At 61.6% G+C, this 23,791-nt stretch overlaps 2 protein-coding genes across 3 annotated transcripts; one reads left to right on the forward strand and one right to left on the reverse strand.

Annotated features, from left to right (window-relative positions):
• Positions 1–1,507: 1,507 nt before the first annotated feature.
• Positions 1,508–12,281, reverse strand: IGF2 (insulin like growth factor 2). 2 transcript variants are annotated; one of them, XM_041722162.1, is made up of 4 exons: positions 11,868–12,281; positions 7,227–7,389; positions 5,233–5,384; positions 1,508–5,055 (listed from the first exon to the last, which is right to left on the reverse strand). In XM_041722162.1, the coding sequence occupies exons 1-4, from the start codon at positions 12,027–12,029 to the stop codon at positions 4,816–4,818; spliced, it is 717 nt and encodes a 238-aa protein (XP_041578096.1). In that variant the 5' UTR covers positions 12,030–12,281; the 3' UTR covers positions 1,508–4,815. The 2 variants fall into 2 exon arrangements, with proteins under 2 accessions (XP_041578096.1, XP_041578095.1); XM_041722161.1 differs by lacking the exon at positions 11,868–12,281 and adding an exon at positions 10,051–10,482.
• On the forward strand, positions 12,250–19,328 carry LOC121471651 (translation initiation factor IF-2-like). The gene is made up of 4 exons (XM_041722434.1): positions 12,250–12,665; positions 17,205–17,276; positions 17,876–18,195; positions 19,060–19,328. Exons 1-4 carry the CDS (start codon positions 12,250–12,252, stop codon positions 19,161–19,163), a joined length of 912 nt encoding a protein of 303 aa, XP_041578368.1. The 3' UTR covers positions 19,164–19,328.
• Positions 19,329–23,791: the final 4,463 nt, after the last annotated feature.

Consider the following 23,791-nt stretch of genomic DNA (forward strand, 5'->3'; position numbering starts at 1 on the left):
GGCGGTGGTCTCAGGAAACCCAGGGCAGGCAGGGGTGTGGGTGGGCTGGGCTGTTGTGAGGGAGGGCCCTGGGTGAGGTGGGTGGGCAGCTGGGGAGGGCATGGCTTGTCCAGAGCTGGGAGGAAGGGGGACCCTGAGCCCAGCACCCCGAGAGCCCCAGGAAGGGAGCCAGGCAGGCCTCGGTAGGTCTTTGGGGGCTGGTCGTGCATGGGGCTTGGACCTGGTCTCCAGGGAGAGCAGAAATGGGCAGGGCGGTTCATCTTGAGCTGTCTTAGGACTGCCAGGGCCTGGGCCCTCTGCCCCACCTGGTGCCCCCAGCCCCACTTCCATCAACCTCAGGCTGCAGCAAGATAGGCACAGTGTCCCAATCCAACTGGCTCTTTCCCTCATCCTTGGAGGCTGGTCCTGCTTCCTCCAGGCTGCCCGCCCCCCCCCCCCCCGGGTCCCTCTGCTTGGAATTCTCAGTGCAGTGAGTAGGGACAGTGTGGCCACCCATCTGGACACCCCTGGAGACCTTGGAGGACTGGCTTTGAGCCTGCCACAAGCGCCATGCTGGGAAATACTAGAAAATACTAGAAACAGAAAGGAAGGGGCTCAGGAGGGGAGGCCTCCCCTGACCCAGACAGAGGCTGGGCCTGCCCGCTGAATGCCGCCCGGTCCCACTGCCCCTCTATCCACCACGTGGGTAGCCAGGGTTTGGGGGCAGGGCAGGGAGGCAGCAGGCTCAGGTTCTGTCTGGCCACCTTCTTTGCTTTTTTATTTATTTAAATTCAATTTGCCAACATACAGTATAACCCCCAGTGCTCATCACATCATGTGCCCTCCTTTGTGTCCATCACTCAGTGACCCCATCCCCGCCCCCTCCCCCGCAGCAACCTTTTGTTTGTTCCCCAGAGTTAGGAGTCTCTCATGGTTTGTTTTCCTCTCTGATTCTTCCCCACTCAGCCTCGCCACCTTCTCCCACCAGCCCAGGGAACCTAAAGCCCAGAGCCAGAGCCATCAGGGAAGGGCGTATGGGGCTGAGGAGGGGGGGGTCCTCTGCTGCTGTAGCCTCCATCTTGGAGGGAGGCTGAGTGTGTCTGTGTGTGCAACTGGACAGGCAGGTGATAGGAATCCCTGTGTCCAGCAACAACTACAGTTTCCAGAACCTTTCAGACCTGGTGGGCCCCCAGCACCCACCCCCAGGCTGGGAGAGATCCCTGGGACTGGCAGTGGAGACACTTCACTTCTCACTGCAGGCTCTTGGAAACCACCCCACCCCGGGGGCCTCTCCTGCCTCAGGGTACCCCAACTTTGAGGGTTTGGTGCCTGAGAATGTCCTAGAGCAGGGCCCCTGGCCCCATGCAGATGGCCATGGTCACTGCTAAGAGCGTGCAGGCTTTTGGGCTGTTCTCACTTGCCCTGTGCGCTGTAAAGGCAGCAGAAGGGTGCCTGCACCCCCAGGGACCTCTCTCCCACCCTCCTCAATCCTGAACACAAGTGAAAAAGCGGACGACTCAGAACAAGATACATTTTAATGCTTTATTGGGATTGCGAGCGATAAATGTTAAAGACAAAACCCAAGCAATGAATTTTGCCAGAAATATCAGCATGTTAAAGGGGTCAAGTAGAGGCCCACACCAGCCACTGCCAGACAGATGGGCCGCGACAGTGGGCAAGGTGACATTCGGTGCTTGGCGCATGGGGGGTCTTCAGGTGATGGTGGGGGGGACCCAAGAGGGAGTCCCGCTGAAGACAGTTGAGGAGGGAGAAAAGATGGACAGCCACAGTCGGGGCTCAGGAGGTCAGATGGGGGCCCGGGTCAGGATGGCGGAGGACCCTGGGAGAGCTGCTTGCTGGGGGACACAGAGGAGCGTCAGCAGACGGCCTTGGAGCACCCACCCCACAAGAGGCAGAATGTAACACTGGGTGGGGTGGGCATCCAGCAGGATGGGCAGGCAATTTGGGGTGCCTCCAAGTCTTTTTGGATCTCAGGCCAATCTGTCTGGGTCCCAATTATGACAATTTGGCTCTTTTTGGCTCTGTCCAATAGTCCGAATGGCCCACTCCCCGGACGCCTGCCGAGGGACCCTCTGTGCCGCTGGTGGGCTGACACGCACCGCCCCCTGGGCCGTGCCAGCCCCGTCACTGGGGCCCAGAAGCCTCGGGCCTCTAGAATGCTAGTCAGGCTGCCGTGCAGGGGGGCTGCACTGAGGGCAGAAGTGGGGGTGAGGTAAACCTCCCAGCCGCCCGGATCCCCGCCACAGCCCTAGGCTCCGAGATGGTGGCTGGTTCGGTATCACCAGACCCGTGGGCCTCGGGGCCCAAGCGACCCCAGTCGGTGGACCATTCTCACAGCTCTCCTGCTCTGCAGGGCCTGCATCCTCCTGACCTCCCCTACTCCCCGACCTCACCCTGCCTGGGCCCCAGGATGCCCCGTGGAGCTCTGAGCCTCCTGGGGACAAGACAGGGTGCTGAGGAAACGGGCAAGGTGTCACCGAGGGGTGGAGGGAGGGCTCCCCAGGTGCACGGAAGGCGACCACCTGCTCCAGCCCGATGGAGCCCCTCTACTTAACACACCTGCAACCCCTTCCCCCCCAGCCAGCCTGGGCCAGCTGGGGGCCCCTTCCTGGTGGCCTCCGAGCACCTTCCGGACACCGAGGAGACACCTCCCCGCCCCCTCCTCCGCTCCCCAGGACCTCCGGGGACCAGCCACTGTCCCCACAGGCCAGGCCGGGCAGTGGCCCACTCCCATCCCTCAGGCTTCTCCGTGGGGTGCAGTGGCCAGTGCCCCACGGAGGCCCCACTCTCCACTCAACCCAAGCAAAAGGGACAGATTAAAACAAAAACCAAAATGGGACGATAAATGGCGGAGAGCAGGACGTGCGGCTTTACCGCGGTGGTGGTGGTGGTGGTGGTGGTGGTGGTGGTGGTGGTGGTGGCTTCGTACGTCATTACTTTGTCACTGCTCCCCTGTTACGTGGGACGGGAGTAACGTGAGCGCATAAAAAGCTAAGGAGGGATCAAAAAAAAAAAAGGAAAAAAGCCCCAGGAGAAACCAATTAAAGGGGGGAATAGATCAATTGGCGTAAATTTGGGTTCCTGATTGGATTGTAATTCTGCACTTGTTGCTCCTGACTTGTCAACTCCAAACCTCACGGGACCACTTCCTACTCTAGAGCATCCCCCCACCCAGCCCCCACTGCCCCCCACCCACCCCTCCAACCGCCAGACTTCCCACACTCCCCACCATCCTTGCCTGCCTCCGGGGGACCTCCCATTTCTGAGAGGCCCCAGGGGGCTGGCAAAGATGGTCCCTAGGTGTGCTGGGGGTCCCAGATCTTTCTCACAAGAGCACACCTAGGGGGTCAGGCTACCGGGTAGGGCACGTCTTGCTCGGCTACAGCCACCTCCAGTCTGGCCAAATCAGTTCCTCAGTCTGCATGATGGCAGGGGGCACGGGTGCCGGTGGGGCCTTGGGGCATCGGGCTCACACCACAGGGGGCTGTGGATAAAGCCACCTCCCTCACCTCAGAAAGATGGATTGCTCTTCTCCCACCCGAGGAGCGCATCCCAGGGGCCAGGAAGGGAGCTCAGGACATGAAAACAATACCAATGAACAGCTCAGAGAGCGGTCTGACCTGCACTGTGCTGGGTTCACCCATCCGTGTGCATGTGTGCATGTGTGGGCATGAGGGTGTGCAGGTGAGGGTGTGTGTGTGTGCATGTGTGTGAGAGCATGTATGAGCATATGTGGGCAAGAGCGTGTGTACATGTGTGTGAGCATATGTGTGAGGCAGTGTGTGTGCATATATGTGTGAGCATGTGTGAGCATGTGTGTGAGAGTATATGCATGTGTGTGAGCACGTGTGTGAGTGCATGCATGTAGGAAGCGTCTGCAGGAATGTCTGTGGGTGTGTGTGATTTTTAGGGTGGGAATTATGATGTAAGATTTTGTGACGTATGGGTTTTGGGAGGATGGATTTTAGGGTGTTTGGGGTTTGTGCCAATTAAAGTTTATTCTCACAAATTTCGGTGTTCATGTTCTGTTCTCCCCTCCTTTCGCCTCCCTGGGAGCCCCCATCTAGCTCCATGGTGACTTTCGAGGATAGGAAACAGAGTGAGGAACGAGTCTGGGGGTTTGCTGTTGTGAGAAGGCCAATTCTCCCCAGATGTGGCCAGAATTTTGCCTGAGGGGGCGAGCCGGCTGCAGATGGTGACGTGCCTACCTGCAGATGGGGTCCCTTCCTTTCTCCTGGAGGTCAGGCACTCGAGCCCACGGCCAATCTGACTCAAGGTCCCTGGGGAAGAGAAGGAAGGGGGGGCCTAATTCTTTCATGATGCCAATTGTTTTTAAGCCAATTTGGTTTTGGTATTTTTTTTTTTTTAGCCAATTGATAATTTTAGGGGTTTTTTTTAACTAATTAATTTTGCTGGTGTTCCTAAAAAGCCAATTTGTTTTAAGGGGACTGATGTGTGTGTGTGTGTGTGTGTGAGAGAGAGAGAGAGAGAGAGAGAGCTTTTCAGAAATTCGTAGTTTTTTCTGTTGTGCAATTTGGGATAATTTGGGGGGGTAATTTTGGGGGGTTATGAAAGCCAATTGAGTTTGTACATTTTTAGAGGTGTTACTAGGATCTCCTCAGCCTGATGGAGAGGGCCAAGGAGAGAAGAGCCTGACATGGGGAGGTTGGGGCATGGGGGCTGGGGGTGGGGGAGCCCACAGAGGGAACGCGACCTCGAGAGATGTTAGAGGCGGGACCCGATGGAATGGCCCCTGGTCAAGAGGAGGGCACGAGGTGGACGGTGCCGTCTTGCAGAATTACGCGACATTTTGGCTCACTTCTGATTGCCGGATGCCTCTGGAGAGGCGCCCCCGTGGGTGGCGGGGTCGTGGGTGGGCAGGGCGATCAGCGGACGGTGACGCTTGGCCTCTCTGAACGCCTCGAGCTCCTTGGCGAGCATGCGACCCCGCCGGGCGCGCAGGAGGGCAGGCAGACCTCTGCGCAGGCGTTGGGCGGACTGCTTCCAGGTGTCGTATTGGAAGAACTTGCCCACGGGGTATCTGGGGAAGTTGTCCTGAGGGGGAAGGGCCAGTCAGGGGGTGCCCGGCTCGTGGGGGGCCATCCGATGGGTGACCAGCCACGACCACAGCGTGGGGACCCCAGCCACACTGCAGGCCCTGGGTGCCGGCCGCACCCTGGTCCCCCAGCTCAGAGGTGACACCTCCCACCCCGACACCAGGTCCCCTCTCACCGGAAGCACGGTCGGAGGGGTCGACACGTCCCTCTCGGACTTGGCGGGGGTGGCACAGTAGGTCTCCAGAAGGGCCAGGTCGCAGCTACGGAAACAGCACTCTTCCACGATGCCACGGCTGCTGCGGCGGGTCACGCGGCTCGCCGGCCTGCCTGGAAGTCCCACAGGGGGAAGAAGAGCCGCACTTGAGCACCGGCCCCCACGGTCCCCCCACAAGCGGGCTTTTGGCCGGTGGCCGCCCAAGGCAAGCGGGGGGGGGGGGGGCAGGACAGGGGGACAGCCAGCCTCGTGGAGGAAGGATGTAAGAGTGGGCAGGTGGGGTGCCCAGGAAGGACAGGAGGGGAAGTGGGGGTGCATGTGCCAGGACCAGCCCCTGGCCTCCTGGTGCCTCCCTGCTCGCATGGAGAGTGGACACAGCCCCCACCCCGGTCCCGCTGCCCAGGGAAGTGGGGAAAATGTGCTGGCATGAGGCCGGCTCAGGAGGCCGCCCACCAGGGATCCAGCCCCCACAGTGCGGGGCACAGGGTCCCATCTTGAAGGCCAGGTTGGGACGCAAGTGCCGCCGTCCCTGAGCAGAGCAGGAGCCCGGGCGGCTCCCAGCCCTCGAGACGCCACGCTGAGGCAGGCTTGGGAGAGGAAGAGGAAGACGGGAGGGGAGGAGTGAGGACCTGCATGAAACCACGTCCTCCTTTCCTCCCGTCCTCCCCGTCCCTCCGCTGCTCAGGCTCCAAGGTCAGCTGCGAGGAAAGGTCTCGGCCCTCACCTTGGGGGGCCAAGGGCAGGCACCCCTGGGGAGGAGGTCCCACGGGGGCAGGGGGCTCAGCCAGGCCCACCTGGCAAGGGACCCACTCCCTGGGCACCAGACCCTACCATGCCACTTCCTGCCCCCAAACGAGGCAGGTGCTCACGCGAGAGAGGGCACAGGTGAGACCAGGGTGGCCAGGGCTTCAGAAGCAAGGAGAAGCAGGAGCGCTTTTCAGAGAGAAGCTGTGAGATACTGAGGCTGGTGTCTGTGGGTAAGTAGAGGCTGCAGAGGGGCCTGCCACGTGTGGAGTGCCAGGGCCAGGCCTGACCACAAGGGCGTCCCCCACCCCCACCCAGCTCCGGCATCAGGGCTAAACCCAGGAGGCATACTTGCCCTCTCCACCTGCAAGGTCCACCTGGGCCTGCTCCTCTGCCCCATCCTTAGGTAAGGAAACGGAGGCCCAGCTTTCTGGGAGGTGAGGTCAAGGGCCCACACCCCCGAGGAAGGGATCACCTCCACCTGGGGGTCCCACACGGGGATGGGGCAAGGAGAAGCAGAGGTTTCAGGGATGGAAATAGAGAAGCATGAGGAGCAGCCAGAGAGCTCTTGAGCCAGCAGGTGGGCACCCCACATGGTGGCCCGCCCCCAGTGCTGTCCTATAGCAGGGATGCCTCTCACCCCCACTGTGCCCAGGTGGAGCTGCGACAAATGCTTTGGTTTTTACTGGTCTCTGACCTATTTTATTTAATTTTAATTCAGGTAATCCCACTGTCAAAAGGTCCGGCACCGTGCAAATGTGGGGGGAACTTCAGTGCTCACAGCTCTGTCTGCAAGCAGGTCCAGAAGAAGTAGTGAGGGAAAGCAACCCCCTCCCTCCCCCCCTCCCAGTCCAGTGCCCCCACCCCCACCTGCCAAGGGCTGGCCTCCACTCAGATATCCCTCCTTCCTGGGAGGAGAGTGTTCTACTTCAAGTCATATTGTGGACAAGTCAGGGAGTGTGAGCCCACCCAGGCACACTGCAGGCGCCCCCTAAACGTGGACTCAGTTGTGCTCACGAAGGCTCAGAGCAAGAGAGCCTGGGCAGTCACCTTGCAGGAGTTTCCCTCTGCCTGGCCCCCCACACCAGGCATCCTAGAGGGCGTCCACAGGCATCTGGGTGATGGTTCAGCAGGGGGGTGCCCTCCAGCATTTATTGAGTGCCTGCTGTGTGCGTCCTGCCCCTGGCCTCACCGCACACTGAGCTACTCACTGAAGTAGAAGCCGCGGTCCCCACAGACAAACTGGAGGGTGTCCACCAGCTCCCCGCCGCACAGAGTCTCACTGGGGCGGTAAGCAGCAAAGCAGCACGAGGCCAAGGCCAAGAAGGTCAGCAGCACCAGCATCGACTTCCCCATCGGGACCCCCATCGGCATCTGTGGGGTAGAGGGAAGAGGCCATGAGCTCACCCGCCTGCCCCGCTGGGGCCTGGCCCCGCCACCTACCCCCAACCCCAAACACCAGCCCAGCTGTCCCCTCGTTCCAAGTTCCATTACAGCTTGAGAGCGCGGTGTCCTCCTAAACACGATCCTTTTAATTGCAGAAATAACACGCACTTTCACTGCCCAGGCGGGGTGCCTGAAGCACATCTCTGATTGGCACCGGGTGCTGGTCAGCAATCTCATGTGGGGATGATCATCCCCCATCATCACCCCAGCAGGAGCTCAGCCACCCCCAGCTGCCAGACACTGAACCTGGCCTCTGGCCTATGAAGTCATGGGGGCGGAGCCGCACGGGGCAGTGACCACTCCTCGGACCTCCCAGCATCAGCCAAGATGGCAGACAGCCCCACCCCACCACAGAGCATGTGCATCCCAGAGGACCAGCTACCCCCCCCCAGCAGCAGGGGGTCCTGTAGGGCCAGTCCCACCCCTCCCCCCTCCCAGTCTGTGGCTGAGCAAAGCCCAGGTCAAGGATCCAGTGGCTAGTGCGCAGTGCCAACCACACTCCCAGAGGACCTGCTCTCCTGAATCGCTCAGTCCCCCACTCCAGTCTGCCCTGGGCACCCTAAAACACAAAGGCCAAAAGCCTTCTTTGCAGGCCTGGCATCACACCACTCAGGGCTAGACACACTTCAAAATCCCTCTGGGATCACCAGATCTTCTCCCCACTGGGGTACCAAACCCCACAGGTCAGGCCACCTGGAGGCTGGACACCAGGTCCTCAGGGCCCAGTCTAGAAGGACACACCCCCTGCATAGGCTATGTGGCTGCAGACCCCAGGCAAGGGTTAACCAGATCTCTTAAGGGTTGGGGGGGCTTGGGAGGGGCTGCTTGAGCAGGGGCTGCCCCTGCTCCCTCCAGAAAGTGGAAGCCCCTCCCCACACTTCCAGGCAGGCAGCCCCAGTCTGCCCTCCGCAGGCCCAAGTACAAACCCTTTCAGGGGTGACAGTCACCGCTGAGTGCCTTGGAGCCCACTGGCACCCTGATGCTACCCACGCCAGGGGCTGGGCAGCCTGCCCAGAGGTGCCCCTCCCAGGTTCCACACCCAGTGGGCATGTGGGGGGGGCACCAACCAGCAAGCCCCTTCCCAGCCTGGAGCCAGGCTGCAGCAGGCTAGGCCCAGGAAATTTCTGATGCCATAAATCCTGTAGGAGAGGAGGGGGAATAAGAAAGGAGCGCGATCTCCCTGAAACCCGCAAAAGAGCAGTGGGCAGCTCCACAGAAGGATCTAAGGTGCCACCCTGCTCACCTCCTCCTGCCCTAGGCCGCGCCCCAGCCAGGCTCCCAGGCTGCCCCCGCTGCTGCCCCCTTCCAAATTCTAAGAACAATTTGGCCAGCAAGCGACTGGGCGCCGGCCGAGCGGCAGCTGCGTCCTCCTGCAAGCCCGGCCACTCTAGTGCGGGGTCTGGTCCAGAGCACAAGCGGAGAGCAGAGGCCGGAGAGGCACGGAGAGGTGTGGGCCAGGTGAGCAAGCCGGGAGGAGGGAGGGTAAGGGTGAGGAGGGCAGAGGCAGAGAGGAGGGGCCGAGGGGCCGAGGCCCCAGGCCATCAGCAGGAGGGCAGGCCGGAGCGAGAGGGCAGCGGGGGTCCTCGCTCAACAGCCCTGGTTACCTGCAGCTGGACAGGAGGCTCGCTGGGGTTGGTGGAGGAGGAGGAAGAGGAGGAGGAGGAGGAGGAGACTGGAAGGCTGCCTCACAGGAGAAGCTAATGTCCAGTTTGCAGGCTGGTCAGTGCTTCAGCTTTTATGTGTGAGCGGGCTCCTCCCAGTCCGGGCTCCACCCTACCCCCCACCCCTCTCCCGCTGACCACTCCCCCCGCCCCCTTTGCTCCCGCCCCCTCGGTCCTCGCAGCCAGTCCCTTCTCTCCTGCACCCCCAACAGCTAGCCCTGGTCCATCCCTTAGCGCGGTACCACGGGGTGGGGGTGGGGGGCTCCTGCTGCACCCCCAGCCCAAGCAGGCACCAGGAGATGTGGGGGGAGGAGGTTAGGGCGGGGGGCTGCTCTACACCTCCTTGTATGGAAGGTTCCATCTGCCCACTGGGCAGGGGCAGTTACCCTCTGTGGGCTGAACACCCCTGCCCCCGTGCGCCTCCCAGCAGCCCCTCTCCCCAGATTCCTGGGTGGAAATGTTGGGGACAGGGAAGGGGGGGAAGCCGTGGGGGGGTCCTCTGCAAATGTGGCGCCTGGTCTGAGCCTCTTGCCAAATCGCCCCCTCTTCCATCCTGGCCCCGCCCACCCCGTCTTCCTCCTTCAGTCTTGCTGGCACCGAGTCAACATACCAGGGTGGGTTTCTGAGCCTTGCGCCCCTCCTCGTTACCCCGCACCCCGGGGACCAACAGGGCCCTCCCACACGCGGCGCGGGTCGCGGACTCTCTGCAACAGCCCCCTGCACCCACCAACCGACCAGGAAGTCGGCTTTGCGGACAGCGCACACCTCCCCGGGCACGTCCCGGGGCCCCTGCCCAGCGCGCGCACCACCACCGCCCCCCCGCCCCGCTCCGGTGGCGCAGGGGGAGACCGGCGCGCGGCCCCTCCGGGCAGGCCCCCGCCCTCCAGGCCCGCAGGCCCCCTCCCCTCCCCGCACGCACGCCGCTTACCTGGAAGCCGGCGCAGCTGCCGCCCACCTCCCTGCTGCGTATCGCAAACCGAACAGCGGGCGTTGGCCCTCCTGCCGGACACTCCTCTGCCAGCGCCGCTCTGGCCGAGTCGCGGGGGCCGAATGTGCGACGGGGCAGAACGGGGGGATGGCTTTTTTTGGGGGGGGGACTCTTCTGATAGTTCAGGGAGGGCGGGCTGTCTGCGGGCCGGGGCGGGCCAGATGTTGTACTTTTAGGGGGGGAAAGGGTATCGGGAAATGAGGTCAGCTGTTGTATCAAGGACAGAGGGGGGCAGAGATAGTGAGAGACCCAGAGAGAACGTGAGGGGGGGGGCCAAAGAGAGGGCGAGAGGGAGAGAGGACAGCGAGAGGCGGGCAGGCTCGCAGCGGGGGAGAACAGCGCGGAGAGAAACAGAAAGCGTATAATTAATCCACTTCGGGACGGCGGGGCGAGAGGGCGGGCGTGGAGGGGGAGGGAGTCGGAGGCGAGGCGCTGGGGGGGGCGGGAGGGAGCGCAGGGCAGGCTGCGGGCGAGCGGAGCGCGGGCGCCGGGGCCAGAGGCCAGAGAGGGGCCGGGGGCGCACAGAGAAGCAAGGGCAGGGCGCCACGTCGAGGGCCGGGGAAGGTGTGGAGGGGGGCGGAGCGGAGGGGCGCCCGAGCCGCGGACGCCCGGCTCGGAGCGGGCCGACGGAGCCCTCTGCCGTCGCGAGCCCGGGCCCGGGAAGGGGGTGGCGGTGGCGGAGGCGGCGCCGAGCCGCTCGGGACGCGGCGAGGAAGGGAGCGGCGGGCCGCGCGCCGGGGAGGGCTGGGGGCAGCGCGGGGGATGACAACGCCGGCGGCCTGCGAGCCGGACTGCCTGCGGGGGGGACCGCCTCCTCGGGCGAAGCGGGGAGAGGGCGTTGAGGTAGATGGAGGAGGAGGCGGCGGGGGTCCGCAGGCCCGGCGGAGCGCGGCCCCGCCGACGGCGCCCGAGGCGGGAGTCAGCAGCGTGGCGGCGGGCGGCGAGGACGCGGGGCCGCCGGCCGGGTGGAGGCGCTGGCGGGCCGAGCGCGGGCGGGCGTGGGCCAGGAGGCGGGGGCGGCCGGAAGGGGGGGGCCGGGGGCCGGCCTGGCCTCACGCAGCTCCGCCGGAGAGCAGGCGATCTGCGGGCGCCAACGCCCGGCTCTTATAGCCGCGCCACCCCGCGGCCCGGCGCCCGCTCGGGCCCCGCTGGCCCCGCGCCCGCGCCAATGGGCGCCCTCCGGGCGCTGGCCCCGCCCTCGGACCGCCCCCGCGGCTCCAGCGAGGGGGGGCGAGGGCTGGGGGGCCCCGGGTCCGGGGGCGACGGTGGGGGGGGCCGTGGGGTGCTTGCGGCGCGGTGGGGTTGGGGGCGGGGAGCGGCAGAAGGCGACAGAAATTCCGAGTCCCCTTTCCAAAGTGTATAGGGGATCCCCCCCTTTCGGGTTCCGGGGAACCAGGGGTTCTCTAGGCTCGCGCACGCGGGGGGCGCGAAGCGGGAAAAGCAGGCGGCATTCCCCGCGCGAGCCGCAGCGCCCGACGGACAGCGAGGGTGCAGGTGGTCCGGTGCCGGGCCAGGGTCCCCGAGTCTCGCAGGGGGCGGGGGGGCGTGGGCTGCAGGGCAGGGCGCAATCCCCGGGCACGGGCGGGCGCGCAGCCTCCACCTGCCCGAGCAGCGCGGCGGCCGGAGCCTGAGCGCCCCCCGGTGCCGCGGGAGCTGGGGTGGAGCCGCGGCGGCCGCCAGGTGCGGTCCGTGGCAGAGGCCGGGCGGGGACCGGGCGGGACGGAGCAGCAGGGCGGGAACCCGCGCCCCGATCCTACCTGCAACACCGAGCTCACCGGCCTTCGTCTAATCAGCTCGCCTTGGGGGCCCACCCAAAATATCCGGATAATGACTCCCCCGTCCTCAGGGCGCTGGACTTGCGTAGAGTCGGGTTGAGCCCGGGGGGCCACCACGATAATTTGGGGGTCTGGGGAAACCATCTCCTGGAGAGTGTGGACGACGTCAGAAGTGGTGATTTTCACCAAATCAAAACCACGCACGAGCCCCGGCGCCCCAGCCGCCCCCCGGCGCCCCGGCCACCCGTGCCTCTCCGAGGGGAAGGGGCCGCGGCGGAAGCCCGCGCCGGCTCGCCCCCTCGCTCCGCCATCAATCACCTCTCCCGCGCTGGGCGCGCGCCTCCCCGAGTCCCCTGTCCGGCGGATGGGAAGGCTCCGCCGCGCGCACTGGGTGCGCCTCTCTCGTCCGCGTCCCTGCGACCCGGCGCCCGGCCCTCCCGCCTGGGGCCCTCCCTCCTGGGGCTCTCCCGCCTCGGGGCCTCCGAGCTTCCCCACCGCTGCGGTCTCTGCAGACAGCAAACGGAAGCAGCGCGGGTTTGGGGCGCGCGTCCCCAGGAGCGCGGCCGCCAAGCGCCAGCCGGCCGCAGGTCCCGCGCCCCGTTCCGGGGTCCCCCGCGCGACGACGGCGGCGGGCGGGCGGGGAAGCGGGCGGCGGCGGCGGCGGGGAGCTCACCGCGAGGCCGGAGGCTGCAGGCTGCAGGCTGGAGACGGCGTCCGCGGGCGCACGAGCAGCCGAGGCGGCGAGCGAGCGCTGTGCGGCGGCGGTGGACGCTGCTGGAGGTGAGCGAGACCCCAGGGGCCGTCCCCAGTGTCCGGGGGCAACGCCCAGTCCGTTGGAAGACCCGGGGACAATGCCCAAATTTGGGGGAAACTGGGGGCAATGCCCAGTCGTCCTCCTGGACGCGGGAGAAGCACTGCCCACGTCCTGGCGGACAGGCTGCCGGGCCAAGCGTGTCGGGGGAGCGCGGAGAGAAATGTCCCAAATCCGAGGAGCCCCGGGGCCTTCGCGGGAGACGAAGGGTGGCCGAAGAGCAGTGCCCGCCGCGCGCGGGGCAGGGAACAATGCGCACGGCCCGGGAACGCGAGGCAGAGTTCTGTGTGCTCTGCTCTGCGGATGAAAGTACTAGTGCCCGACCTCGGAGACCCTGGGCAGGCCCCGTCCGTGTGGGGGCCTGTAATCAGTGACTCAATTTGAGACTGCAAATACAGGGTCCGAGTTTGGGGGATCAGTGGACCTTGCTCAGTGCCACGGGGGCGGGGGCGGGGGGTGGGGGGAGAGACGAGAGATCCGAGTCTAAAATATGGGGACACCCAGTATGTTGGTCAGCAAGCTTAAGGGGGCCCCAGGCCGATTTGTGGGAGGTAGGTTTTGGGGTGACTGGGGAAATTTTCAGAGTGAAACCTGGGGGGACCTCAGAGGCACATTATCTGAAATTGGGGAAAGTGAAACACTGAGCACACTTTGGGGATCCAGGCGAAATATCAGCGTGCTGGAGGGACTTAGAGATTCACTTCCACAATTTAGAAATGGAACCTAGTGGCCTGGAAGCGGGTGCTGCCAAGGAAGTAACCTCCATAATTGTCCTGGCTCTGGAGACAATCTTCAATATCCTTTAGAGACTCAGGAAACACTATCTAAACCTGTGACTGTGATCTGTACATCGGGGAAATGCAGAAAATCCATGTCCGCTTACATTTTAATTTTTAACTGGCTTCAATTAGTTTATTTTTGGCGAGCAGGAAAAAAATTATCCTGTTTTCTTGGTCACTGTCTGCATTTGGGGAACCCAAGTAAAACATGTCCCAAGTTTTGGGGATCCATGGGGCTTCTCCAGTGGAGGCAGATATCTAAATGTCAGGGACCCTGGGTAGTAGCCAGGAAGCTTGTAGGACACAGGCCCAGAAGACCTGAGGTTTCTAGGGTATTTTTTGATCCCTGGACATTTTCATTTAGGAGTGGGGCATGCAAAGTTGCCTAAATTTAGGGGGACTTGGGGAGCAAGGGTCATGAAATCAGAAGACCCAAAATTCAATGTTTAGGGGTGGTGGAAAGCTCAGTTGTTTTGTGGAGGAAAAAAAAAGTCCCAATTTAATTTGGAGGACTGGGAGACATGCCTCAATTTGAAGACCCCCAGGAAATCCATTTTTGAATCTAGGGATCCAGGGAAGTTGTTGAGAGTCCTCAGAAAAATATCTAAGTTTTAGGGTAAAAGTATTAAGAGTTCGTAGGTTGCGAGGCCCGGAAAATCAGTGTCCAAAACTGGTGATCTACAGAGAGTTTGCCATGTGCGAAAGACCCAGGAAAAGTTACTTACATTTTAGGTGACTTTGTGGGTGTGCAAGATGCTCTGGAGTCCAAGAAATCAGTGCCTTTCTGTGACCCGAGTGTAGTAATGACTGTTTTCGGGCCTGGAGGGCAATACGTGATATTTGAGAGAGCTCAGCGTGTTCAAATATAAGGGATCAAGGAAAGGGTACAGTGTCATCCTGGGGTTTGAGATCACTGTGTGCATTTCAGAAAATCCTGATCTTTGTCAATAAACCAGTGGGACACAGGGAGTGTTTTAACGCTCAAAGTGTTATTACGGTGGAGAGAAAATGTTCCGAATATTTGGTTACTGGGGACACTCAACAGAGCCCAGGACAGCAAGACTTTTGGTTTGTGTAGGGGTTTGTTTCCTGTGTGCTGTGGCCCAGGGGAACCTGCATAACCCACGGTCACAATTAAAGCACATCTCGAGTCATTGCTCCGTGTGCTTTCTGGGGCCTGGGTGACAGTGTCTGATCTGTAAGGGACCTGATGAGTAACCAAGAAGCTTGGAGAACCCTGAAAACCAGTGCAGTGCGTCTGAATTTTCATGGCCCACACATACAAAAATATTGCTCAATGAGGTCTGGGGATCAGAAATCATCCTCTCAACTTTGTGGAAGTCAGAAAACCAGAGTACAGACTATTTATGATTCAGAAAAGGGCTCGGTAGGCTCTGGGTGCAATGCCTCAGTTTTTGTGAAGGAATTAGGGAGCCTTGTTCACACTTTGAGGGTTCTGGGCAAAGTGCTCAGTGTGTTGGGGGGACCTGGGAGTCTTCATGTAAGATTTAGGGAACCCAGGCTGGTGCCAATACATTTGTGGGATGCAGAGGACAGCGTCCTAAAGTGTGGTGAACCAGGAGAACAGGGCTTCAGTGTGGGGGAGCCGGGACAGACACAAGCAGGCTAGCTTCAGAGACCTTGCAGTTAGTGCCCAAAATTATGGAGGCACAGGGAGAAAGCTCTACTTGTTTTGGAGATGCTGCCTAAGTGCCAGCAACACCCTGCCCACCTTCTGGGGAGCCAGGCAAATTGGTCAGCAACATGACCCGGGGTTAACACTGAGATTTTAGGGGAGATGGGATGGCGGTGCATCAACTGGAGCAGGGCATACACAACTAATAACAGCCTGGGAGAAAATGTCCAATGCGTTGGGGGACCCATGCCACTAGGTGACTGGGGAAGCCCGTGGGGGCTTGCGTGTCTCCAGGTGCCCGGACATGGACATGCGAGAAAATTCTCGTGGCCTAGGGAAATGCATGTAGAGGACCTGGGAGCAAGCCTTCAGTTTGGAGTATCACAGGGGGAAAAAAATAATAACGATGCCCGCGCTTGGTAGGAGCAGGGAGGTCGCGCGGGGGGCTGAGACCCTGGAGGTGCAGCAGCGGGGCTCCCGGGGCCGGGCAGGCGCCGCGCCGCCGCCGCCGCTGCCGCTCCCCCGCGTCTGGGGGCTCGCGCGCGGAGCAGGGGCGCCCTCCCCGGGGGACGCGGGCAGGTAGCGCCGGTTCCTGGGGCGCGCGCCCCGGAAGGAGAAGCGCAGCTCTTTCCCGGGCCTTCTGGTCGCCGGGAACGCGCCTGTGGCAGCTGCCAGGCTGAGCGGCCACGGGGCGGAGGGGAGGCACCAGGGACCCGAGAGGGAGCGACTTGGGCGCGGCGCCCCGGCGCTCCCGGGTCTCCCCGCTCCCCGCTGGGCCGCCTCCGACGCCGGCCCCGCGCTCCCCGCCGCCGCCGCGCCCCACGCGCTCCCGCGCTGCGAGCCTAGGCGAAGCCGCATCCCGGCGGCCGCCGCGGGCAGGCTCGTCCCCGGCTCGGCTTGGGGGCCCGGGAGCACCCCACACAGCCACCCCCGCGCGCCCGGGCACCCCGCGAGCGCGCTTCGGGCTTCAACCAGCCCGCACGCGGGGCCAAAACCAGTTTTGCCTGGAAACCCGAAGAAGGGGGTGCCGGGGAAGAAGAAGGGAGACCTGGGGGGGGGGGCACTGCATGGTGGCTGGGGCACCAGGGGTCTCCTTTCGTTTTCTCCAAGCATTTTCTTGCAAAGCCTATCTCGGCTGGGAAAGGCCAGTTGCTTAAAAGCCAGTGTTGCAGCTGACACAGCCGCAAGGCACTGCTGGCACGAACAGGGTCACCCCTTGGACCTGAGCGACCCTGGGGGTGGGGGGCATCTGAAGGGTGCAGAGCTGCCAGGAGGAAGGCACTTCTGGGGCACAGTGGGCCAGCGGGATCCCAGGGCCACTGCAGTGGGCACCGCTCATCCCCATGGTCACCCCTCAGAGGGACCCCAGCTAGAAAGGGCGGCTCGAAGCCTGACATTCTGGGAAGGCAGGGGTTAATGCCATTGGACAGGTGTGGGGACCCAGTCTAGGCTGAGGCAGCCCTTCACATGGTTTTGGCAAGACAGGGAGACCCCCCCTCCCCACACCACCACCATGAAAAACAGCCCATTTTCCACCCAGGCCAGGCACGTGGGGAATGTTCCCCCTTCAAATTCCAGTCCGCATCAATCACCCCGTGTCCCATTCCAAGAACATCTGGCCTGTCTCCCCCCCACCCATCACCGCCCCCTCCCCTCTCCACCAGCCGTGTAGACTCCTGTGTCCCCAGCTTTCAGGCCTGTGCGGGTGTGCCTGGGGACGGAGGGAGGGCAACAGGGGAGCTTCCAGCAGAGAAACCCTGGGCGCCTTCAAGGTGCTCTCTGCTTCATGGAGACCAGTGAATTTTGGGGTGGGGAGTTGGGTCCCTGGGAGCCCAGAGCACATTTCCAGTCATCCCCCGGAAGGGCCTCTGCTTATGGACAAACACAGGGCTCCCTGGGGTCCTGCGCTGGGCTCCCCACCTTTCCGCCAGGCCTGCTTTCCAGACTGGGAGTGGAAGGGATGCTGAGGTGAGACCCCCTTTGCAAAGGGTGGGCTTTCCCCCAGTTAGGGGTGCAGGCGGGGGGGGTGGGGGGGGTGGTGAGGGCAGCACAGCAGCAGTGGGGGGTCCCTGTCCTGCTCTCTGCTCACACAGGCACTCGCCCTGGAGAAGCCTCTGCCTGGTGCTTGGAGACATGCCCTTGCAGCCTCTGCCTGGACCTTGGAGGTAGGACAACTGAGGCCACTTTGGGGTGCCAGGCTGAGCCACTGGGGCAAGGAGAGGGGGTTGCACATGTTCTCCCTTCCCCCTCCTCCTCCCCCCCCTCCAAGAGCTGCCCGCTGAACTGTAGCCTTATTTAGTCAAAAAGTATGGCTAAGGGGGCAGGCTTGGCAGGGGCAGATCCGGGTCACCCTGGGGCTCAGAAGAGGTACTGACTGCCCCCAGTCAGCACCAGTGTCAGGCTGTCCCCGACTTCCGGCCCTCCACTGTAGGACAGGAGCTAGCTGCAGCAGCCTGAGCGGTGGTGGGGCTGGGGTCTCTCCTGCACAGAGCTTGGCTGGCAGAACTTCAGCCCCAGCGCCACCCTCCCCCCTGCCCTGCTCCAGCCCCGGCAGCAGCAAGAGCCTCCCCTGCAGACCGCAAACCCCTGCTCCACGGAGAAGGAGAAGAATCGTCCCCCCACCAAAATTCGGACTCACCCTAAGAGCTTGGCCCCTACGCCCCAGGCCTGCGGCTGCGCTCTCGCCCGCCTCCCGGCTCCCCTGTTCCCCTGCTCCCCTGCTCCCAGCAGGCGGCCTTTCTCCTTCAAGGGTTTCTTCCCACAGCTCTGGCTCCGAGCTGGCCGCTCCCTGCTCCCTGGGACCAAGCCCAGCGTTTTGCAAACTCTTCTCCGTTCTCCGAGGGTCCCCTGAGCGCCCCTCCCTCACCCACCGCAGAGCACCCGCCACTGATGCACACGCAGATCATGGACTGGGCTCCAGGAGGGGCTCCCAGCTCCGTGTCAGCCCCAGCTGGAAGCAAGAAACAGGGACTCGGACAGAACCACCAGGACCCGACGGCACCAGCCACCCAAGGCACCAGGCGGCACCAGCCACCCAAGGCACCAGGCGCCACAATCCAATGATCCATGAAACAAAAGCTGAAAGTAGGTAGGGGTCGGGTGGGGGCCCCCAAGGGAGGGGGTGAGCAGGCGCATTGGGGAGGGACCCAGGCATGGCCACTATTGTGCTATTTTATGTCGTGTCCAAAATAAAGACACTTTAAAAGTGTCATGGCCTCTCTCTCAGAGGCCAATGGGGCTGGAAGGGGGTCACCTGCTGGGTCCCTCCTTGCCAACTCTGGAGGGGGACCTCAGTCACTTTAAGGTCCAGTGCAGGGACACATACCCACCCTGCCCCCACTTCCAAAGCTTCCCGAGACCCTGGAGCTAAGCACCCCTCTAGGGCAGCTCTGCCTGAGCCCCTGTCCCAGTACCTTGTCAGTGAACTAGCGTGGCAGTCACCTCCAAGCCTGCTTCAGAAGTGTCCCAGGCGCTCTGGCCCCGGGCCTTTCTAGTCTCCCCCCCCTCCCAACCCCCACTCACACACACAGGAAGCCCCTCCGGCTGAACACAATGGAATCCTGACACCGGTGCTTGTATGGCCCCGTGCAGCGCTCAGAGTGCCTGTGTGGGCCCTGGGTCACTACCTCCCTTTCCTCTCATAATCGAACAGCCAGGAGGTCTGAGACTGCCACCTACTTTGACAAATGGGAACACAGAGAGGTCAAGCCACTGGTGCAAGGTCCCACAGCCTGGCAGCTAAGAGCAGGGAGGACCTGGGTCTCACATACCCCAGGCTGAGGCCCGCTTGCCTGGGGTCTCCAGCTTCTGTCCCTTTGATGAGTTTCCCCTCTCCCCCATCCCCCTGCTGCTTTCCTTCTCCTTCCTCCAATTCTCTCCCCACCTGGTCCATGTCCCCTGCCTCCTCCCATGCATGGCTCCCTCCCTTCCCTTGCCTTCTTTTGCCAGGAGCTCCCTGGCCAAGGACCCCTGGAGGAGCCCAGAGTGCAAGGAGCCTGCTGTGCTCACACCAGGGACAGGCACCTGGAGCAGACCCCCTGAATCACAGATGACACTGTGACCCCCTGAATCGCGTGACACTGAACACACCCGAGCTTCCCCAGGCCTGGTGGGGAGGGGGTGCCCCTTGGACAGAAGGAAAGGAGGCCCTGGCACCCAGCCTGACACTTGGAGAGCTCAGCCAGCTGACACCTCTGCCTGGCCCTGGGGATCTGAAGACACTCACCGCTCTGGCGCTGGAGCTGGCTGCGGGTCTCAGTGCTGAGCGCGGGGGGACCACCTGGGCCACAGACCGCAGCAGCTCACCTCAGGGCTGGGTTCTCGAGCGGCTCTGGCCGGCTGTGGCTCAGGCTGTAGCTCCGGCCGGGGCTGCAGCTCCAGCTGGGGGGCAGCCTGGGCAGGGGCCTCTGCTGGATGAGATGCCAGGCCTTGGGGCTTGGGATCTACCTCCCCCCCTGGGAGTTCAGCAGTGACTCTTCCCCTGGGGAAAACACAAAGGTGTTCCTGAGATGAGCACTTTTAAAACAAATCCCCCCAAGCCCTTCCAGTCCCCTGGCTGTTCAATGGGAAGGCCTGCAGGTCACCTTGCCAGGGTTTGGGGTGGCAGCTCCTCTTGCTGTCCCTCTGGCTGCCTACCTCCCCCTTTTTCAAGGTACAAGGGAAAGGGGAAGTGGCCCACAGCTCACCTAGGTCTGGGCTTCCCAGCAGCCAAGCCTGAAATGGTGCCTGCCCATGAAGAGGCAGGAGCCCCTTCTGGGGGGTGGGCTGCCCCTTCCTGGCTGGTGTGGATGTGTGCCTGGGCATGGGGTGGGGGTTGCCCACACAAGGCCTGCTTTGGGGATCCCAGCATGCTGTGTGACCACCCCCCACTCTCCAACATTCCCACCTTTGCTGGAAGCAAGGAGGGGGCCAGGCACAAAGCAAAGGACACATGGTTCTGTATGCAGAAGTCAGCTGGATGATTGGGGGTGGTGCGGTGGGACACTGGGCTTCCCTGGGAGATGAAACCCATCCCCACCAGCTGTATGGAGAAGTCTGGGACCCTGGATGAAGGGGAGAGAAGCTTCACATGCAGAGTTATGCATGCTCCCTGGGGAAACTGCCCTTACTCCAATGTCCATTCTGTGGGAATGAGAAGCACCAGGAGAATCTGGGGAGGGGGCATGCTGGCAGGGGGACAGGAGCTCTAGTCTTCCCATCCTGCTGAGGGGTACCAAGGCACTTGGCCATCCTTTGTCCTCCTCCTCACTTTCCTTTCCAGTTATTTAGTGGGATTCTTTGGTTATGGTTGGGAGGGGTAGGGAGTGGGGAGAGGGGGAAGCTTTACTTTTAAAATGGTATAAAAAAAAATGTTCCAAAACCTCGGGCCCCTGGCCCCTCTGCATGGTCTCCTGTTTCTCTTTGGTTGGGATTGGTGGTAGTGGTGTGTGTGTGTGTGGGGGGGGGCTTGCAGCAAGAGCAAACCTCTCACACAGAAAAACCTTTTACATTTGCAAGAACAGCTGTTCACTCCCTGGAGAAGAACAGCCCTACCCTCCACCCCTGCCCCTCCCACTCTGCCTGGCAGATTAGTGAAGGAAAACTTATTTTCCTTGCAAAAGCCTCTGTGGCTCTGCATAGCCCTATAGAAGAGCCCCTCCCCACTTGTCTTTCCTATCCCCTCCAAAGTTGAGGCTACACTTAGGCAGCTTGCCCTAGGCCCTCCTTCCCACAGCACAGATTCTGTCCCCCCTTTCAGAAATGGGAATCTTGTTAGCTGCCCCAAGCCCCCAGACCACCCATGCCTCAACACAGCATGCAGTGCTTCTCATACAGAGGCTGCAGCAAGAGGGAGGGAAGCCCAGTCACCTGTACTCTAGTCGCTGCGTAGTCCCCGAAGTGCCCGGGCGGTGGATAAAGAGGACCGGGGAGTCACTGGTGCCCAAGGCTCTCTGCCGAAACTGCCCGGACGATGATCCGCTGGTCGGGCCAATATTAGCAGTCGTCGCCAAAGCAGGGGGTGCTCTGGCTGGGGTGCCCAGACCCTCCAGCCGGGTTGACGTGGAGGAGGAGGAGGAGGAGGGGGACGAGGCTGAGGCTGGAGAGACGACGAAGGGCACTTTTAGAGTGTGCATTATAATAGCCCCCTAGAAGCGGGAGAGGCTCTCCACCGGAGCACAGCACCTGCTCCAATGCCAACTGAAATTAGTCTTGCCCCTCACCTCCTCGTCCCCTCCACGCCTTTCCTCGAGCCCCTCCAAATTGGGTAGCGTTGCACCAACTCAGTGGTGCTGGGGCCACTGGGCAGCTGGCTGTGGCACCTTATCATGCCAGGGCACAGTGCACAAGGGGGTGGAGACTTGGCCCACCCCTTGACCCCACGGAGAGGCGTGTGTGGGTGGGGGCATAGACCGGAAGCACTTCTCCAAGAGGTGGGACTATGGGGAGGGGTAGGGAGTGGGTGGGGCCTCCTTAGATTGACACTTGGCAGTCACTTGACACCCTGGAATGCCCGTGGGCGTGGCACGGGTAAAATGGCAACGGGCCATAAGCAGAAAAAAAGCAGGGTTCGAGAATGATCAGAAAAAACTCTTTTTAGGTGCTCCCAAAGCAGCTGCACTGCAGCGCTGTCACATTCTCCAGTCCTTAGGGGGTAGAGGCCTCGTCTGGGAGTTTCCTTCTCTCACTGGTCACTTCTGATAGGACCCCTGCACCATAGTTGTGGTGGCAGGTGGCAACCCTGAGTACCAGTCCTGCTCTTAGGTACTGAGGGTGGGATGTTGGGCTCATAGCCTTTGAGTGTGGCTGAAACTCCAATCGATGCACAGCCTCACAGCCATCAACAGCTGGGGAAGGGCCCAGGCAGACTTGCTGCCCAATGGAGCTAAATCTCACAGGGAATTTAAACCTATCCCCCAATGCTTGCAGGGAGAAGCAGGAAGCAGAGCAAAGATTCACTAAGGGGCAAAGTCATGTGTATGTCCCAGGAGGCCACCAGTCCCACCCATCCCAGCTCCCTGCACCCCAGCTGGGTACAGTTAACTGGCACATGCTGGGGTTTCACTCTCACACAAACCCTCAATCAAACTCCCTTCCTTAGCCAGAGGGATGGTGCATCCAGTGGGGACGACAGGATTTTTGGTGGAGAATAGAGACTTGAGGGGGGACTCCAATCTTGCAAGTGTGTCTCAAAGGCTATAGATGCTCCAGAGCCACACCACCCTACAGGAAGAGGGCTGGTGGACTTCCTGCTGGGCTCTTGGATAAGGAGGGATGCAGAGACGCTAAAGGGCCCTGAGGCAGGTCTGGGGCACATAGAGGGGAGTCAGTGTGAGTCAGCCCACAGTTCCTGGGGTAGAGTAGGCACTTGCTCATGTTGGCTGTGACCCTGAGCTCATGTGGGCTCTATGGCCTGAAGGCTTTGCATACCATGCTGTCTCCTGCAAGAAACTCCGATGTTGCAAGGAGCTACTGCCTGGTTCTTATGGGAAGACTTAGCTGGGACCTGCCAAGCCACAGGCATGGCTGGGGTGTGCAAGAACTGACTCCAAGGCAGACATGAGGGTTCTACAGGAGGCCCACCAAACTGAGAAGGGGGGCAGCCAAGGGGCTGAAAAGGAAGTAGCTTTTCAAACCCACAGATCACTTCCTGGAAACATGGAAGCTCCTATCCCTAAAACAGTGTCTTGAATCTGAGTTCTGCCCTAATCTGGATTCTTATCTCAGGCCTGGCCCAAAACGGAATATGCAGGGCGATTTTAACCCACCAGAATCTTGGAACCCAGAGTGCTTAAGCAAGGGGAGGGGGGCGGAGGATGGGTTAGGGTGGGGAGGGTCCAGGAGGACTAGCTAAGCCACGTCACCACTGAGGCAGTGCTAGAGGCATTGGGTCAGAGAGATGGGTGAGGGCTGGGACCCATGGCCCTGTATTCCATTTCTTTTCCATGGTGGAGGGAGAGCACATGGCCAAAAGGGGATACAGATAGTGGGAACACAAAAGGGACAAGTTTGGAGTGCCCGATGGGACTAAATCTCACTGGGAACTTAAACTTGTCCTCCAAGCTTGCAGGGACACCTCATAACAAAAACTTCATTGCCCTACCTTTAGGCCTGGGAGAGGATCATCCCGCCCTGGAGTTCTGGCCAGGAACTCATTTATTCAGGAGACTCCTGGGGCACCCCCAGAAATCATAAATGCGGAGTTTCCTCCGCTTGGCGGCTTGAGCGGCCTCATGCTGACACCTGGTGGCCACTTCTAGAATTACAGCGAAAGAGCCCACCGGTCTTAGAACAACCTGGGGAGAAGGCTGGGGGTGGGCCAAAGGACATTTCTCTCCCAGACAGCCCCCGAAAGCGTCAGAGTACTTACAGGTGGGCTCTGCACCTTCATGTGCTCAGAACGGAGGCTCCTATCCGCCTCAATCCTGGCATGACAGAACAGGTGGTGGAGGGAGGCCTAAAGGAATGCCCCCCTTGGGGGACTCCCCAACACCAGCGGATGTGGCACAGATGCCCAAAACCACAGGTGCAAGCTGGGACACCTTCCAGAAGCATTGCTGTGTTCTGAAAATTAGAGGTGTCTATATTATATTTGTATTAGGATAATATCAGATGGATTACTGAGAGGCTCTGGGAGGGATGTTGGTACCCCCACCCCAGGCAGGGACCTGGGGAGGAGCTGGGGCAGCCTGAGTTTTGCCCT

This window comes from Vulpes lagopus, chromosome 11, assembly GCF_018345385.1.
Source record: "Vulpes lagopus strain Blue_001 chromosome 11, ASM1834538v1, whole genome shotgun sequence".
Classification (NCBI taxonomy): Eukaryota; Metazoa; Chordata; class Mammalia; order Carnivora; family Canidae; genus Vulpes; species Vulpes lagopus.